This window comes from Mobula hypostoma, chromosome 19 (genome assembly GCF_963921235.1).
Source record: "Mobula hypostoma chromosome 19, sMobHyp1.1, whole genome shotgun sequence".
Taxonomy (NCBI): Eukaryota; Metazoa; Chordata; class Chondrichthyes; order Myliobatiformes; family Myliobatidae; genus Mobula; species Mobula hypostoma.
In genome coordinates this window covers 12,266,171-12,285,117 of record NC_086115.1, presented here as the reverse complement: position 1 = coordinate 12,285,117, position 18,947 = coordinate 12,266,171, and the positions used below count along the sequence as shown (strand labels likewise).

Genomic DNA, 18,947 nt, shown 5'->3' with positions numbered 1-18,947 from the left:
GCAGCTTTGTGGGCAAAACCGCCTTGTTACTGAGAGGTTGGAGGAGAATGGCCAGACTTGTTCAGGCTGACTAGAAGGTGACGTCACTCAAATAACCACACATAACAGCAGTGTGCAGAAGAGCATCTCTGAACGCACAGAACGTTGAACCGTGAAGTGGATGGACTACACCAGAAGGCCATGAACATACACACAGTAGCTGCTTTATTAATTACAGGAGGTACCTAATAAAATGACCACTGAGATTGTAACGGGGAAAAGAAAGATGGCATTGAACCTGGGGAAACACCAGTCCACATTTCCCTCCAGCCCGACGTCACCACCATTCTTGTTACTGTCCTTTACCTTCCTCCCTATGCTCCTGCAACCCCTTGAATTGTAAGTGCTATAATCTTAATGACAAGTTTGTTATTTGCCCTTTGAAAGTTCATATGGACCACCTTAACCATATTTTCCTCAATGACCTCCTGGAACCTCATTTTCTATCAGATTAGTTAAACGTGATTTGCCTTGACAAATCCTTGTTGCCTTCCTCGATTAGCTTTATTTGTCGCATATACAATGAACTATATAATTTTTGTCAATGACCAACACAGTCGGGAGATGCACTGGGGCCAGCCTGCAAGTTTCGCCATGCTTCTTCCGTTAAGATAGCGTGCCCACAACGTACTGATCCTACCCCGTATGTCTTTGGAATGTGGGAGGGAACTGGAGCACCCAGAGGAAACCAGTGCGATCACGGGTAGAATGTTCAAACTCCTTAACGACCGCGGTGAGAATTGAACTCCAGTCACTGACGATGTAAGGCATTGTGCCAACTTCCATTTATCCATGTGATAGCTAACACTATCCCTATTTAATATAACTGCAATAATTGAGAGTGATAGGAAATGGAACCATAAGCCAGTTTTGCTGACATGAGTTTTGGGGAATGCATGGAAATATTAATCAGTAGTAACTGTCCATGAATCAGTGTTCTATATCACTCCTGATTGGCTGTCCTTTCATCTTGCCTTTATGTGCCTCTAAAGATTCCTGGATCCCCTTTTGCTGTGTTAATTTTTGTTATTTCATTCTCCTCCTTTGCCACCCTTTATTTCTTGCTCACCCTTTGTATTTTCATTGTTGTATTTTGTATTAACTTTGTCTTTGCACTGTACTTCTGCCACGAGACTACAAATTTCACGCTGTATATGTACATAGGACCATAGAACACTACAGCACAGGAAACAGGCCATTCAGCCCTTCTAGTCTGTGCCGAAACATCATTCCGCTAGTCCCATTGACCTGCACCCAGTCCATAACCCTCCAGACCTCTCCCATCCATGTATCTATCCCATTTATTCTTAAAACTTAAGAGTGAGCCCACGTTTACCACGTCAGATGGCAGCTTGTTCCATACTCCCACCACTCTAAGTGAAGTTAGACCTTTCCCCTTTCACCCTAAAACCATGTCCTCTCGTATTTATCTCTCCTAATCTAAGTGAAAAGAGCCTACTCGCATTTACTCTGTCTATACCCCTCATAATTTTGTAAACCTCTATCAAATCTCCCCTCAGTCTTCTACGCTCCAAGGAATAAAGTCCTAACCTGTTTAATCTTTCCCTGTAACTCAACTCCTGAAGACCCAGCAATATCCTAGTAAATCTTCTCTGCACTCTTTCAATCTTACTGATATCCTTCCTATAGTTAGGTGACCAGAACTGTACACAATATTACAAATTTGGCCTCACCAATGTCTTATACAACCTTCCCATAACATCCCAACTCCTATACTCAATATGGGTGATAAATCTGATACTCATTTTATACTTGGCTTTAATTTGACAATTGTTGTGTGTCCTTTATCCTACTTTATAATTCCAGCCATTCAGGAAACTTGGGCTTTCATAACCTACTTTCCTCTTTTGTGTGAATGTGCACGAGCTATCTCCTCCAGAAATACTACCCAATGCTTAGTTTTGCTGAGTTGGCAGCTTATAGAGAACACCCTGTGATGTGAGGTCAACTCTACTGAGCAACCCCACCAGGCTAAATTTTTCCACTGATTACCCTGGACCATTCTTCCTTTTCATTGTTACTAATACTGTAATATCCTCAATCATACGGACCCAATCCTACATCTGTTTATCTCCTTCCTTAATTTTCCTGAATATCTTCTGGAATGTGAAACAGTACAGCACAGTACAGGCCCTTCAGTCCACCGTGTCGTGCTGACCTGAATCTACTCCAAGATCAATCCAACTTTTCCTTCCTACATCATCCTCCATGCTTCTATCATCTAAAAATTTCTTACATGCCCCTAATGTATCTGCCTAAACCACCACCTTTGGCAATGCATTCCACCAACCCACCACTCTGTATATATTAAAAAAAGGTAGCTGATATAACCCCTGCCAACACCTTTAAAATTATGCCCCTTGTATTAGCCTTTTCCATCCTGGGATAAAAGTTCTGCCGTCCACTCTATGCCTCTTATCATCTTGTACACATCTGTCAAGTCACCTTTCATCCTCTTTCACTCCAATGAGAAAAGCCCCACCTCGCTCAGCCTATCTTCAAAAGACATGCTTACCAATCCAGGCAGCATCCTGGTAAATCTCGTCTGCACCCTCTCTTGTATCATGCGGTGCGTGGCAAAATCCAACATGGTTAACTGCGTGAAAGATCTCCAATCTGGTTTTGTGCTTTTATGTACGTACATTTACGTAAAAACTACTGTATCTTAGAGCTGCTTACTCTCTTCATTAGGGATACAAGTTACCAGTCATAGAGCTGCCAGTGCTGTCAGATGACTCCGCTCCTGTCGGGATATTGACTGGAGATTATTACAGGTACAGTGTGGCTGCAAGACCTTCTTTAGCTCTGAAGTCTAAAGTTGAGGTACTGGGGAAGGGTAAAGTAGTTGGTGGGAAATCTGAAGCAGTTGCTCTACACTGAAATGTAAAGTGCCAATGCTGGTAATCTGGGGCATTGAGGTTGAGTACTGAGGGTAAAATGTGGGCTGGGACCATGGTGCTGAATTTGTGCCTCTGCTATACTATGATAGAATGGCAGGGCAGACAATGAGCTGAGTGGCCTAATTCTGCCCCTATGTCCTATGGTCTTATGAAAAGCAATGGTCAGAGTCTAGCTATTTCCGCTTTTGCAGTGCAGGGAAGTTTCTTCATCTTGAAAGTCTTAAACTAATACAGATCCTCCCCCACTTATAGGCATCCAACTCAACTCACTGAGTATATTTAAAGCACAGGTAAGGCCATAAGACATAGGAGCAATATTAGGCCACTGGGCCCAGTGAGTCTGCTCTGTCATTTCACCAAGGCTGATTTATTATCCCTCTCAACCCCATTGTTCTGCTATCTCCCAATCACAGCTGATGCTCTTACTAACCAAGAACTTATCAACCTCTGCCTTAAATATATTCAATAAATTGGACTCCACAGCTGTCTGTGGCAATGCATTCCACAGATTCATCACTCTCTGGCTAAAGAACTTCCTTAATCTCTGTTCTAAATGGGCAGCCCTCTGTTCTGAGGCTACCCTCTGGTCCAAGAATCACCTACTCTCGGAACCGTCCACTCTGCCTGAGCCTTTCAATATTTGATAGGTTTCAATGAGACCCCCCCACGCCCCCCCCAACTTCATTCTTCTAAACTCCAACAAGTACCGGCCCAGAACTATCAAATGCTCATGTGTTGACCATTTCATCTCCTCTGGACCCTCTCCAATGCCACCACATCTTTTAGATAAGGATCCAAAACTGCTCACAATACTCCAAGTGCAGTCTTATAAAGGCTCAGCATTACATCATTGCTCTTCCAATCCTTTTGAAATGTTTGCTAACATTGTATTTGCCTTATTTACCACTGACTCAACCTGAAAGTTAACCTTTAGGGAATCCTGCACAAGGACTTCCAAGTCCCTTTGTGCCTCAGGTTTTTGTATTTTCTCACCATTCAGAAAAGAGTCAACCCTTTCATTTCTTCTACCAAAGTGCATGATCATACACTTCCTCACACTGTATTCCATCTGCCATTCCTTTGCCCATTCTCCTAAACTAAGACCTTCTGTAGCTTCTTTACTATTTCAAAATGACCTGCTCCTCCAACTTTCTTCATATCGACTGCAAACTTTGTAACAAAGCCATCAATTCCCATCATCCAAATCATTGACATGTAACATAAACAGAATCGGTCTCAACACAGACCCCTGTGGAACACCACTAGTCAATGGCAACCAACCGGAAAAGGCTCCTTTTATTCCCACTATTTGCCTCCTGCCCATCAGCCACTGCTTCATGCATGCTGGAATCTTTCCTGTAACACCATGGGCTCATAGCTTGTTAAGCAGACTCGTATGGCACCTTGTCAATGGCCTTCTGAAAATCCAAGTAGAAAACATCCATGGATCCTCCTTTGTCTATCCTGCTTGTTATTTCTTCAAAGAATTCCAACAGATTTGTCAGGCAAAATTTTCCTTTAAGGAAGTTGTGCTGACTTTGGCCTTTGTCATGTGCCTCCCATTATCCCGAAACCACATCCATAACAATTAACTCCAACATCTTCCCAACCACTGAGGTCAGACTAACTGCCCTATAGTTTCCTTTCTTCCTGCCTCTATCCCTTGAAGAGTGGAGTGACAATTGCGATTTCCAGTCTTCCAAAACCATTCCAGAATCTAGTGATTCTTGAAAGGTCATTACTAATGCCTCCACAATCTCTTCAGCTACCTCTTTCAGAACTCTGTGGAGTACATTGCCTGGTCCAGGTGACTTACCTACCTTCAGACCTTTCAATTTCCCAAGAACTTTCTCTCTAGTTATGGTAACTTCACATACTTCATGACCCCTGACATCTGGAACTGCCAGCATACTGTTAATGTCTTGAAGACTGATGCAAAATACTGATTCAGACCATCTACCATTTCATTGTCCCCCATTATAACCTCTCTAGCATTGTTTTCCAGTGGTCTGATATCCACTTTTGCCTCTCTTTTACACTTTATGTACCTGAAGAAACTTTTGGTATCCTCTTTAATATTATTGGCTAGGTTACTTTCATATTCCATCTTTACCTTAATGAATTTTTAGTTGCCCTCTGGTTTTTAAAAGCTTCCCAACTCTCTAACTTACCACTATTTTTTGCTCTGTTATGCCCTCTCTTTGGCATTTATGTTGGCTTTGACTTCTCATTAGCCACAGTTGTGTCAACTTTAGAATACTTCTTCCTCTTTGGGAATTGTATATCCGGTGCCTTCTAAATTGCTTCCAGAAATTCCAGCCATTGCAGCTCTGCTGTCATCCCTGCCAGTGTTCTTTTCCAGTCAGTTCTGGCCAAATCCTCTCTCATGCCTCTATAATTGCATTTACCCCACTGCAATACTGATACATCTGACCTTAGCTTCTCCTCCTCAAATTTCAGGGTGACATTTATCATATTATGATCACTGTCCTCTAAGGGTTCTTTTACCTTAAGCTCTCGAAGCTTAAGCTTACCTTAAGCAATTCTGGATTGGGTGTTATGCAATGAACCAGAGTTGATTAGTGGGCTCAACCACGAGCTGCCCTTAAAAAGCCATCTCGTAGGCATTCTAGAAATTCCCCTTCCTGGAATCCAGCACCAAGCTGATTTTTCCAAAAATCTACCTGCATATTGAAGCCCCCCATGACTGTTGTAACATTGCCAATTGGCATGCGTTTTCTATCTCCCATTGTAATATGTAGATCACATCCTTGGTACTGTTCAGGGTTCGTATACAACTCCCATCAGAGTTTCTTTTAGCCCTTGAAGTTCCTTAGCTCTATCCACAATGATTCATCACCTTTTGACCCTCTGTCACCTGTTTTTAATGATTTGATTTTAATTTTTTTTACCAACAGAGCAAACCACCCCCCCGCCTTCCTGCCTATCTTTTCGATACAATGTGTATCCTTGGACATTAAGCTCCCAGCTATAATCCTCTTTCAGCCATGATTCAGTGATGCCCACAACATCATACCTGCCAATCTGCAACTGTACTGTAACCTGTCTTTGTACTCTCTGCAAAGTTGACCACAAAGCCATCAATTCCTTATCCAAATCATTGACATATAATGTGAAAAGAAGCAGTTCCAACACCAACACCTGAGGAACGACACTTGTCACCAGCACCCAACCAGAATAAACCCTAGGTTTATTCTGACTTGATTTGACAAATGACCTGACTTGGTCCAACCAAGCAGAGTTCACTGCCAAGAAGGCCCACCAGCACCTTTACTTCCTGAGAAAACTAAAGAAATTTGGCCTGTCCGCTAAAACCCTCACTAATTTTTATAGATGCACTGTAGAAAGCATTCTTCTAGGGTGCATCACAACCTGATATGGAAGTTGTCCTGTCCAAGACCAAAAGAAGCTGTGGAAGATCCTGAACATGGTGCAGCACATCACACAAACCAATCTTCCGTCCTTGGACTCACTTTACACCGCGTGCTGTCGGAGCAGTGCTGCCAGGATATTCAAGGACACGACCCACCCAGCCAACACACTTTTCGTCCCTCTTCCCTCCGGGAGAAGGCTCAGGAGCTTGAAGACTCGTACGGCCAGATTTGGGAACAGCTTTCCAACTGTGATAAGACTGCTGAACGGATCCTGACCCGGATCTGGGCCGTACCCTCCAAATATCCGGGCCTGCCTCTCTGTTTTTTTGCACTACCTTACTTTCCATTTTTCTATTTTCTATTTATAATTTAAATTTTTTATTTACTAATTTGTACTATTATTAATAATTTTAATATTTAGTATTTGTAATCCAGGGAGTGGGAAGCGCAGAATCAAATATCGCTGTGATGATTGTACGTTTTAGTACCAATTGTTTGGCGACAATAAAGTATAAAGTAGTCCATCTGGTCCAGGAGACTTGGCTACCTTCAGACTTTTTAGCTTCCCAAGCACCTTCTCCTTGGTGATAGCAACTACACTCACTTCCTCCCCTTGACACTCTCAAATATCTGGCATACTATTAGTGTCTTCCACAGTAAAGACTGATGCAAAATGCATATTCAGTTCATACACCATTTCTTTGTCCCCCATTACTACCTCTGCAACATCAATTTCCAGCAATCCATTTTACTCTTTATCTATCTGAAAAAACTTGCTTTCATCTTTGATATTTTTGGCTTTATATTTCCTTCATATTTCATATTTTCTCTCATTTATTTTAATTGCCATCTGTTTGTTAAAAAGCTTCCCAATCCTCTAACTACCCTCTCTTTTGCTTTTATGCTGTCTTGGATTTCTCTTGCCACCCATGGTTGGCTGATCCTCCCTTTGGGGTACATCTATCCAAATTGCCCCAGAAACTCCAGCCGTTGCTGTTCTTCCATCATCTCTGCTAGTGTCCCCTTCCAATTAACTTTGGCTAGTTCCTCTCTCATTTCTCTGTAGCTCCCTTTACTCCACTGTAATACTGGTACATCTGACGTTGTCTTCTTCCTTTCAAACTGCAGGGTGAATTCTGTCATATTATGATCACTGCCTCCCAAGGGTTACCTTACCTTAAGCTCCCTAATCAAATCTGGGTCATTGCACAACACCCAGTCCAGAGTTTTATTTCCCCTGGTAGGCTCAACTACAAGCTGCTCTAAAAAGCCATCTTGTAGGCATTGTACAAATTCTCTCTCTTGGGATCCAGTACAAACCTGATTCTCCCAATCTACCTGCATATTGAAATCCCCCATTATTACCTGCCTTTTCTATTTCTCATTGAAATCTATATCCCATGTCCTGGCTACTGTTCAGGGGCCTCTATGTAATTCCCATCAGGGTCTTTTTACCTTTGCAATTTCCTAATTCTACCCACATTGATTCTGCATTTTCAAATCCTTAGAAAGAGGTGACATCAGATCAGATTTCATATTTTATCAATTGAGCCATCCCAGCACCTCTGCCTACTTGCCTGTCTTTTCGATACAATGTCTTGTCCCTGGATGTTAAGCTCCCAACTGTGATCTTCTTTCAGCCACGACTCAGTAATGCCCACATCATCATACCTGCCAATCTCCAACTATGCTACAAGATCACTCCCTCTACCCTATTCCGTATACTGGGTGCATTTGAATATAACACCTTCATACCTGTATTCATCAGCTTTTCAATTTTGGCCCTACATTATACTTCACCTCATCTCACCAACTGCATTTTCACTCTTATCATCTGCTGACGGCCCTCAGTCTCACTGCACATTACATTGACTTCTGCCAGCTGCCCTATCCTCAGCCCCATCACTCCAGTTCCTTCTACCCTGCCAACTTGGTCTAAACCCTCCCCCACACGTCTGTCAAATCTGCCCACAAGAATAATGGTCCCCTTGCATTCAAGTGTAACCCATCCTTATTGTACAGGTGTTACCTTCCCCAGAAGAGGTCCCAATGATCCAGAAATCTGAAATCCTGCCCCCTGCACCACCACCTCAGCCACACATTCATCTGTGCTGTTATCCTATCCCTGCTTTGACGAGCATGTGGTGGAGAGTGGTACTTGGAGATCCTGTTCCCCTAAATCCCTACACTCACTGTGCAGGGTTTCTTTTCCCCTCTCTACATATGTGATTGGTGCCATTGTGCATCACCATCTCTGGCTGCTTACCCTCCCTCTTGATCTTCTGCAGCCACTCTGAGACGTGCTGGGAGGCAACACACCATCCTGGCTTCTCTGATGCGGCCCCTAACTATTGAGTCTCCTATCACTACCGCTCTGCCTGACTTTGCCCTTCCCTGCTGAGCCTCAGAGGCAGCCCACAGTGGCCCTGGCCTGGTTGCTGCTGTTTGCTGTGCCCCAAAAGGGCATTGTCTCACACCCAGCAGTATCTAAAGGGGGATACTTGTTGCTGGGGGGTGGGGGATGGCCACAGGGAAACCCTGCACTGACTGTTTACCGCCCTTGCTTCTCCTGGGGGTCACCCATCTCCTATCTGAAGCCTGCACCCTGAGTGTGACCACCTCAGTAAAAGTTCTCAGCCTCCCAGATTGTCCTGTGTGCGTCCAGGAGCTGAATCTGGGTTCACTTCCTGCAGATGTAGTCATCAGAGACTGCTAGGTACCCTGAAGTGCCACATCTCACAAGAGGAGCATTCCACTACCTGAACTAATATCCAGCATCACTTGCTGCCTCTAACCTCTCAAGACTTAATTTGTAGCCTGTGTCTGCTGATCCAAAGCCTGGCCACTTTAACTCTGCTCACTCTAACAGTGGCCACTCCAACGATGGCTGTTCTGCTCAAACCCTGTTTCTCTTTATTGACCCTTGCTAATTAACACTAGTTACTATTAACCCAGGCAATCTCCCACTCCGCACGTGTTCCTACAGGCCCTACTCACTCGCTTTTTATAACTGGCACGTGAAGTTCATGAGGAACTGTCGCCATCTCTGTGATATGCTGTTCGCCAAGAAAGGTCCTGTGCTCTGCAGACAAGTGATCAGTGAGGATGTCAAAGATTACGGGAAGAAGGCAGAAGAATGGGGTTGAGAGGGAAAATAAATCTGCCGTGATGGAATGCGAGCAGACTCGATGGGCCAGATGGCCTACTTGTGCTGCTGTGTCTTATGGTCTTATTAAGAATCCCCTGAGTGTTGTTATTTTTTTTCTCTCTCATGACTCTCACCTTCTCCTCCCAAGCCTTAGCTGCGTGAAGGTGGTTCTGGAACACTGCAGTAGGGGACTGGTGATGTTTCAAGCGCACCCTGGAGCCCAGTGTATGCGCACCTTTGCATTCCAAAGCCTTCTGTAACACAAACTTGTGATGAAATGGTCAGACTCGATGGGCTGAATGGCCTAATTCTGCTCCAATGTTGCGGTATTTTGTACAGCTGATTTGACTGCTGCAGGGCAGGAGGCATCCACTGCTGCCTGGGAACTCAGTTTGTATCAGCATTTCCAACTTACCAACTGCTTGAATATAACCTGGTCAGGGTCTGTAATGAAGGACATTGAAATGTTGCAGGTTGATCCTGAGAGTTATAGGAACTTCCAGCGAAGATAATAAAATTCTTGAAGTAGGAGCTGAGAGTAAGGAGAAGTTCATAGAAAATAGAATAGTACAGCACAGTACAGGCCCTTTGGCCCACATTGTTGTGCCGACTCTTAAACCCTGCCTCCCATATAACTCCCCACCTTAAATTCCTCAATATACCTGTCTAGTAGTCTCTTAAATTTCACTAGTGTATCTGCCTCCACCACTGACTCAGGCAGTGCATTCCACGCACCAACCACTGAGTAAAAAACCTTCCTCTAATATCCCCCTTGAACTTCCCACCCCTTACCTTAAAGCCATGTCCTCTTGTACTGAGCAGTGGTGCCTTGGGGAAGAGGCACTGGCTGTCCACTCTATCTATTCCTCTCATTATCGTGTACACCTCTATCATGTCTCCTCTCATCCTCCTTCTCTCCAAAGAGTAAAGCCCTAGCTCCCTTAATCTCTGATCATAATGCATACTCTCCAAACCAGGCAGCATCCTGGTAAATCTCCTCTGTACCCTTTCCAATGCTTCCACATCCTTCCTGGTGAGGTGACCAGAACTGGACACAGTACTCCAAGTGTGGCCTAACCAGAGTTTTATAGAGCTGCATCATTACCCCACGACTCTTAAACTCTATCCCTCGACTTATGAAAGCTAACACCCCATAAGCTTTCTTAACTACCCTATCTACCTGTGAGGCAACTTTCAGAGATCTGTGGACATGTACCCCCAGATCCCTCTGCTCCTCCACACTGCCAAGTATTCGGCCATTTACTTTGTACCCTGCCTTGGAGTTTGTCCTTCCAAAGTGTACCACCTCACACTTCTCCGGGTTGAACTCCATCTGCCACTTCTCAGCCCACTTTTGCATCCTATCAATGTCTCTCTGCAATCTTTGACAATCCTCTACACTATCTACAACACCACTAACCTTTGTGTCGTCTGCAAACTTGCCAACCCACCCTTCTACCCCCACATCCATAGAGGTCCCAGAACCAATCCTTGTGGGACACCACTAGTTACAACCCTCCAATCCGAATGTACTCCCTCCACCGTGACCCTCTGCTTTCTGCAGGCAAGCCAACTCCGAATCCACCTGGCCAAATTTCCCTGGATTCCATGCCTTCTGACTTTCTGAAGAAGCCTACCGTGTGGAACTTTGTCAAATGCCTTACTAAAATCCATGTAGATCACATCCACTGTACTACCCTCATCTATATGCCTGGTCACCTCCTCAAAGAACTCTATCAGGCTTGTTAGACATGATCTGCCCTTCACAAAGCTATGCTGACTGTCCCTGATCAGACCATGATTCTCTAAATGCCCATAGATCCTATCTCTAAGAACCTTTTCCAACAGCTTTCCCACCACAGACATGAGGCTTACTGGTCTATAATTACCCAGACTATCCCTACCACCTTTTTTGAACAAGGGGACAACATTTGCCTCCCTCTAATCCTCCAGTACCATTCCCGTGGACAACAAGGACATAAAGATCCTAGCCAGAGGCTCAGCAATCTCTTCTCGCGCCTCGTGGAGCAGCCTGGGGAATATTCTGTCAGGCCCCGGGGACTTATCCGTCCTAATGTATTTTAATAACTCCAGCACCTCCTCTCTCTTAATATCAACATGCTCCAGAACATCAACCTCACTCATATTGTCCTCACCATCATCAAGTTCCCTCTCATTGGTGAATACCGAAGAGAAGTATTCATTGAGGACCTCGCTCACTTCCACAGCCTCCAGGCACATCTTCCCACCTTTATCTCTAATTGGTCCTACCATCACATCTGTCATCCTTTTGTTCTTCACATAATTGAAGAATGCCTTGGGGTTTTCCTTTACCCTACTCGCCAAGGCCTTCTCATGCCCCCTTCTTAAGCTCCTTTCTTGCTACCCTGTATTCCTCAATAGACCCATCTGATCCTTGCTTCCTAAACCTCATGTATGCTGCCTTCTTCCACCTGACTAGATTTTCCACCTCACTTGTCACCCATGGTTCCTTCACCCTGCCATTCTTTATCTTCCTCACTGGGACAAATTTATCCCTAACATCCTGCAAGAGATCTCTAAACATTGACCACATGTCCATAGTACATTTCCCTGCAAAAACATCATCCCAATTCACACCCGCAAGTTCTAGCCTTATAGCCTCATAATTTGCCCTTTCCCAATTAAAAATTTTCCTGTCCTCTCTGATTCTATCCTTTTCCATGATAATGCTGAAGGCCAGGGAGTGGTGGTCACTGTCCCCCAGATGCTCACCCACTGAGAGATCTGTGACCTGACCCGGTTCGTAACCTAGTACTAGATCTAGTATGGCATTCCTCCAGTTGGCCTGTCAACATACTTTGACAGGAATCCATCCTGGACACACTTAATGAACTCTGCCCCATCTGAACCATTGGAACTAATAAAGGTGCCCGCCAATCAATATTAGGGAAGTTAAAATCACCCATGATAACAACCTGTTATTTTTGAACCTTTCCAAAATCTGCCTCCCAACTTGCTCCTCGGTATCTGTGCTGCTACCGGGGGCCTATAGAATACCCCCAATAGAGTAACTGCTCCTTTCCTTTTCCTGACTTCCACCCATACTAACTCAAGAGGTTCCTGCTACATTACCCACCCTTTCTGTAGCTGTAATAGTATCCCTGACCAGTAATGCCACCCCTCCTCCCCTTCCCCCCATCCCTTTTAAAGCACTGAAATCCAGGAATATTGAGAATCCATTCCTGCACTGGTGCCAGCACGGTCTCTAATGGCCACTACATCATAATTCCATGTATGTATCTAAGCTCTCAGTTCATCACCTTTGTTCCTGATGCTTCTTGCATTGAGGTACACACATTTCAGCCCTTCTACCTTACTGTCTTTACACCATTTATTCTGCTTCTCTTTCCTCAAAGCCTCTCTGTATGTTAGATCTGGCTTTACTCCATGCACTTCTTTCATTGCTCTATCGCTCTGGGTCCCATCCCCCTCGCAAATTAGCTTAAACCCTCCTGAACCATGCTAGCAAACCTACCTGCAAGGATATTTCTCCCCCTCGAGTTCAGGTGCAACCTATCCAATCTGTACAGGTCTCACCTTCCCCAGAAGAGATCTCAATGATCGAAAAATCTAAAACCCTGCCCCAACTCCTCAGCCACGCATTCAACTGCCATCCCCTCCAATTCTTACCATCACTGTCACGTAGCACTGGCAGCAATCCTGAGAATGCCACCCTTGAGGTCCTGTTCTTCAGCCTTCTGCCTAGTTCCCAAAACTCACACTTCAGGACTTCATGTCTTCTGGTTGCTTTCCCTCTCATACCAGGATGTCGTGCACCCGGTCAGAGACATCCCGGACCCTGGCACCCGGGAGGCAACAAACCATGCGGGTGTCCTTCTCACGTCCACAAAATCTCCTGTCTGCTCCCCTGACTATAGAGTCTCCAATGATGACAGCTCTCCTCTTCTCCATCCCACCCTTCTACACCACAGGGTCAGACTCAGTGCCGGAGGCCCTGCCACCGTGGCTCACCCCTGGTCGGTCGTCCCCGCCAACAGTATCCAGGACGGTAAACTTATTATTCAGGGGAATGGCTGCAGGGGTGCTCTGCACGACCTGTCTGCTCACCTTCACTTTCCCCCCCTGACTGTCACCCAACGACCTGCTTCCGACAGCCTAGGTGTGACTACCTCCCTGTAGCTCTCATCTATGACTGCCTCATTCTCCCTTATGAGTCGAAGGTCAGCCATCTGCTGCTCCAGATTCCTTACACGGTCTTCCAGATCACCCAGCCACATGCACTTCTGGCAGATGTGACCCTGCAGGAGAGGGGAGTTCCCCAAGCCTGGTTTATACTTCAGCGTTAACTGGACGCCGTAACCTAGGCAAGTGGCCTACGCACGTTGAGCATTTATACTTCTGCGTTGGTGTGTCTGCGTCGTGTTGCAATTCGCGCACGTCACGCATGCGCACTCACCTGCCCGCGCAAGGCTTCGTGGTCATGGTAGTCTCGGGGTAAACAAGACGCGAGCGTCTTTATTCGTGCGAAATGCGTCCTCCATAATTTCGGAGGTCTGTAAAGCTTTATGGAAAGCATTGCAGCCAGAGTTCCTTCCCTACCCTTCAGTCGGTCAATGGGAAGCTATTGTAGCGTAGGATGACATGCGATGCTACCAAGCGGACCAATCACAGCTGCTGCAGTCTGCGTTGCCGCGACGCGCGGTTACATTTTGGGAGAGGTGCGCGTCGCGGCAACGCAAGCTCACGCGTAGGGTTCCACGTCAGCCTTGCATAGGGTTTGCGGCGACGCGTTGACGCAGAAGTATAAATCAGCCGTAAGACCGCCACATCTCACATGAGAGGCACATCACCGTCTCAGGAGGCATTGTAAAGCCTAACTTGGAGCAAGCTCATCCTCCGCCTCTTCTCCTCAAAGCTCCACTCCTTCACTGGCCACTTTGCTTGAGCTACCCCTCTTTATTTGTTTGAGATTTTCAAGCAGCTTGGTCACCGGACCTTGATTGCCCAATCAGCTGTCTGTCTGCTGAGTGAGCCATTCAGATCTTGATCGACTTGATTGCTGAGAAGTAGATTTATGAGAGGTGAAGTCTCCAACTCGTTTACCAGAACCCTTTTGGGGAAGTGAGCTTTATTATTCTGTGTGCTTGTTCTGAAAGGTGATTTTTCACTGAATAATGGAGGAAGGAGACAAAAGTAGAAGAAAGAAAGGTCAAAGTGGAGTTTATTGTTATTACAGAAGTACATGCGCAGTATGTACATGTATAATGGGAAAAATTGCAGCAGCATTACAGGTTAAACTTGAATTATACACAACCTTTATAAGGAAGTGCATGACTAAAAGAAAAGGAAACACAGTCCATTATAGTGCACAGTGATCCAAATTGTCATAGTATTGTTAAATTGTGGTGATTAGGGTGGTGTCAGAACTGAGTGGTTGAAGGGTAGCAGCTGTTCCTGAACCTGTCCTCTGTACTGCCTGCCTTGTGATAGGATGGCATGGCCTGGATGGTGGGGTCAGTGATGATGGGTGTTGTCATCTTGAGGCAATGCAAGGAAAGACTTCTAAATTTAGGCTTCTGATCTGCTGACTAAAGTTGGAAAGTCTGGAGCTCTTTAGTCAAGGAATAAAGGGTTATGTTAAGTATTCAGGACTTTAAAGGGATCAGACAAAAGTGGAAGAGTGCAGCGCAGGAACAGGCCCTTCAGCCCACAGTGTGTTTGTTTGTTTATTCGGTGTGCAATCGGCCCTTGAGCCATGCTGGCCAGCAATATCCTGATATAATCCTAGCCTAATCACTGGACAATGTATAATGACCAATTAACCTACCAACTGGTCTTTAGACTGTGGGAGGAAACTGAAGCACCTGTCAGAAACCCTCGTGATCACGGGGCGATCATGAAAACTCCTTATAGGCAGAGGCTGGAATTGAACCCTGGTCTTCTGTACTGTGAAGTGTTGTGCTAACCACTGCGCTACTGCACCAACAAGCTGAGTTGTTGGACCGAAGGGCCTTTTCTGTGCTGCATAATTCTGACTATGTTCTGTAAAATCCTGGGGATTTGGCCTCAAGGCTTCAGATGAGGAAAAAACAATATGCAAGTTTTGTTTTTATAAAATTTGTTGATTGAGAACCACTGCTGAAGCCGACGTTCATGGCCAGTTCTCATTGCTGCTGAACCGAGGCTCCTGCCAGACTGATTCAGTGGTCAGCCACTGCTGGGGATGGTGGCCAAGGCCTGAGAACATGGAGCTGCACAGGTGCTGCCACAACCTCTTTCTATGCTGTGGTTCTGATTTTGTGTACTGTCGTAGTAGATACCAGTAAAACAATTCAATAAATATCCAGTCAGCGCATCGTTCAGAAGTGAATATACCAGGGTTAAATTCTGAGCAACATCCATTGCTTTTGGAACTGAAAAGGACATCCGTAGGATTAATAACTTAAGAGGAAGTTGTATTAGGGTCACATATCAAATATTCGTTGGTTCACAACTAATAACAAATCATAGTATATTTAGTGGGATAATCTTGTACTTAATAATTATTATTTATAAATAGCACACAGCTTAATTATATTGTGTCCATTTTGATGTTGGAAGAGACTTCACGGCACTTTTACAAAAAGGACAATGATTTATAACTGATGTCATGGCTGATGTTTATTCATCATCTAATAGTATATTTAAAAAAATGATGAGGGTGTAGATGGGGTAAATGGAAGCAGACTTTTCCCACTGAGGTTGGGTGGGACTACAACTAGAGCAGGGGTTCACAACCTTTTTTTATGCTGTGGACCTTTCCCATTAACTGAGGGGTCTGTGGACCCTAGGCTGGGAACCCCTGAACTGGAGGTCATGGGTTATGGGTGAAATATGAAATGTTTAAGGGGAACATGAGTGGGAACTTCTTCACTCATGAGGGAGGTGAGTGTGGAACAGGCTGCTCGAAAAAATGGTCACTGTCAGTTTAATTTCAACGCTTAAGGGAAGTTTGGATCGGTACATGGATGGGAAGTGTGTGGAGGGCTATGGTCCAGGTGCAGGTCGATGGGAGTGGGCAGGATAATAGTTTGACGTGGACTAGATAAGCTGAAGGGCCTGTTTTTGTGCTGTAGCGTTCTATGACTCTGTTAGTGTAAAATGGTGACAGTAAAAGTTGTTTTATAATTTCGAAGTGATTTAATGCAGTGTTCGTCTTCTCCCCAGGAAACTGATACGATACTGCGGCAAGAACCACGGCTTGGAAATGATAAAATGCTTTGAGCTCTTCACTATCCATCTTGGTGTCATTCCTACAGAGTTTATCATTCAGCAGTGCTGTAATCTAGCACGCAAGTTATGGGAGCCCTCTCATATCCCTCTGTTCTAAAGCAATACCAAAGAAGGATCATTCGGAAGTCAGGAGAAAGTTTTCTGTTGGTGGACATGGCTGGCCCTCTGTAAATTTGCTTTCAATTTGAAATGGCTGGATACTTTCTGATTTTCTACCCCCCCCCCCATCTGTCATCAGATAGCTTGGCTTCAGTTATTACTGAGCATACAGGCTCAGTATTTATGTTGAGATACTAGAAAGTGGGGGTAGCTGAGGAACAGTGCAGATTCTGAGTGGGTGGGTGTGGATGTTATGAATGTGCTGAGCAACAATGACAACGGGGCAGTCGGAATAACCGTCATAGCTGAGGAACGTTAGCCACAGTACACACTGGGCAACTTAGTGCGGGCGTGACAAACCAAGCCTGCCAAGATAGAAGTGTGCGCCCGGAAGCCCGCACTAAAAGAGAGCCCTGCACGTTTAGGAGGTCCAGTCGATTCACCGTGCTATCAATCAGCCACATGCACGGTTGCCATGTTCTCCCAATTGATCTGATGTGGTTCAGTGGGGATGACTGATTGGTTCTTTTCCCACATAACCCCAGCTCCAGATTCTGGGCAAGGTGAAGGATGATATTGGATCCTGGATCAAAGGAGCGGCAAATGCAGAGTGGAATTAGCTACCAGATGTCCTCGTGTGTGGGCAATTGCCCCAGCCTGTTGTTGGCAGAGGCCAATCAAGCTGAGTTTGGGTCAGATGAGCTGAGTCTGGGTGTCTGATCTGTATATTGTATCTGAGGGACAAAAGAGGTAACTACGATTGAAAGAGTGCAGAGAAAATTTTCAAGGATGTTATTGGGATACGAGGACCTGAGTTGTAGGGAAAGCTTGATTAGGTTAGGACTGGACTGCAGAGGAATAAGGATAGATTTCATAGAGGTATACAAAATTAAGGGGTATAGATAGGGTAAATACAACCAGACACTTTCCACTGAGACTAAAATTAGAGATCATAGGATAGGGCGATGGATAAAATATTTAAGCAGAACCAGAGGGGGAGCTTTTCATTTAGAGAGTGGTGTGAGTGTGTAGTGAGCTGCCAGTGAAAGTGATGTATGCAGGTTCAACTTCAACATTTAAGGGAAGATTGGATATTTGTATGGATGAAAGGGATGTGGAGAGCTATGGTCCAGTTGCAGTCCATGGGAGTTTAGCATGGACAAGATGGGCCAAAGGGCTTGTTTCTGTGCTGTATGATTCCAGCCTTCTCTGCTTAATCTCTACCCCCCTCCATGCATTTCTTTCTCTCACACCTATCCACCCCTCCACTCTTCCTCTTCTGTCAATGTAACCATTGCCCAGTTGAAAAGTATTGCAGGGACCATTGTAAATATGTCACATCAACGGTGGTCGTGCAGGTTGTCGTATGGAGTTGTCTACTCATTAATAATAGTTTCAGTTCTGTCAATGAATAATCAATAAACCTTTGGAACCAGCACCGCTGCTTGTGAACGGGGCTGCTGCTGAATACCTGAGACTGGTTATTTTGATGAAATAATCGAGTATTTTTGTATGTCAAAAGATGGTGATTAAACACAGTGCTCTTCACTTTGATTGCAACTCTTAATGACATTTGGTTGAAATTTTGTGCACAAACTTGATGGAAATTGTAAAATAACAGATTTATTTAACTAAAACAAACTGATTAGGAGAAGTGAGGTCCTGGAACCAGGAAGTAAATGAAAAATAATTTTAAAAATGCAGTTTCTAGAAACTTTGGTATATGCTGGAGAGGTGCTCCACCTCAAGTGTTTTAGATTTGGGGAGGGAAATAATTTTGAAAAGCTCAGCCCGGATTACTGGACGAGTTACCTGTCAGTCTGAGAATCCCGCGGGATAATCTACTGTTGCTCGAGTGACAATATCACTGAGTGGCCTGGGGCAGGGAAATGGAGGAGGGGCGGGCACGAAGACTATGTGCGTGCAGCCATGCCGAGCATGTGATGAGGGAACAGCATCTCGTCCGACTGCACCCACGACGACGCTTCAATAAAATGCATCCTCAGTATCGGTGAGGTGCGTATTCAATATTGACCTATTGTGGGCGTTACCAATATTCCTTTCTGATAG

General features: G+C 45.0%; 1 protein-coding gene across 2 annotated transcripts in view; it reads left to right on the top strand.

The window, feature by feature from the left end:
* The window catches only part of hps1 (HPS1 biogenesis of lysosomal organelles complex 3 subunit 1), an 83,994-nt gene extending 65,562 nt beyond the window's left edge, over positions 1 to 18,432 (top strand). The window contains exons 16-17 of one of the 2 annotated variants that reach the window (XM_063071360.1): positions 2,752 to 2,834; positions 16,713 to 18,432. In XM_063071360.1, coding sequence (XP_062927430.1) covers positions 2,752 to 2,834; positions 16,713 to 16,875 — 246 coding nt within the window. In that variant the 3' untranslated portion in view covers positions 16,876 to 18,432. The remainder of the gene's footprint in view (positions 1 to 2,751; positions 2,835 to 16,712) is intronic. The other variant, XM_063071361.1, reaches the window with a different exon arrangement.
* Positions 18,433 to 18,947: the final 515 nt, after the last annotated feature.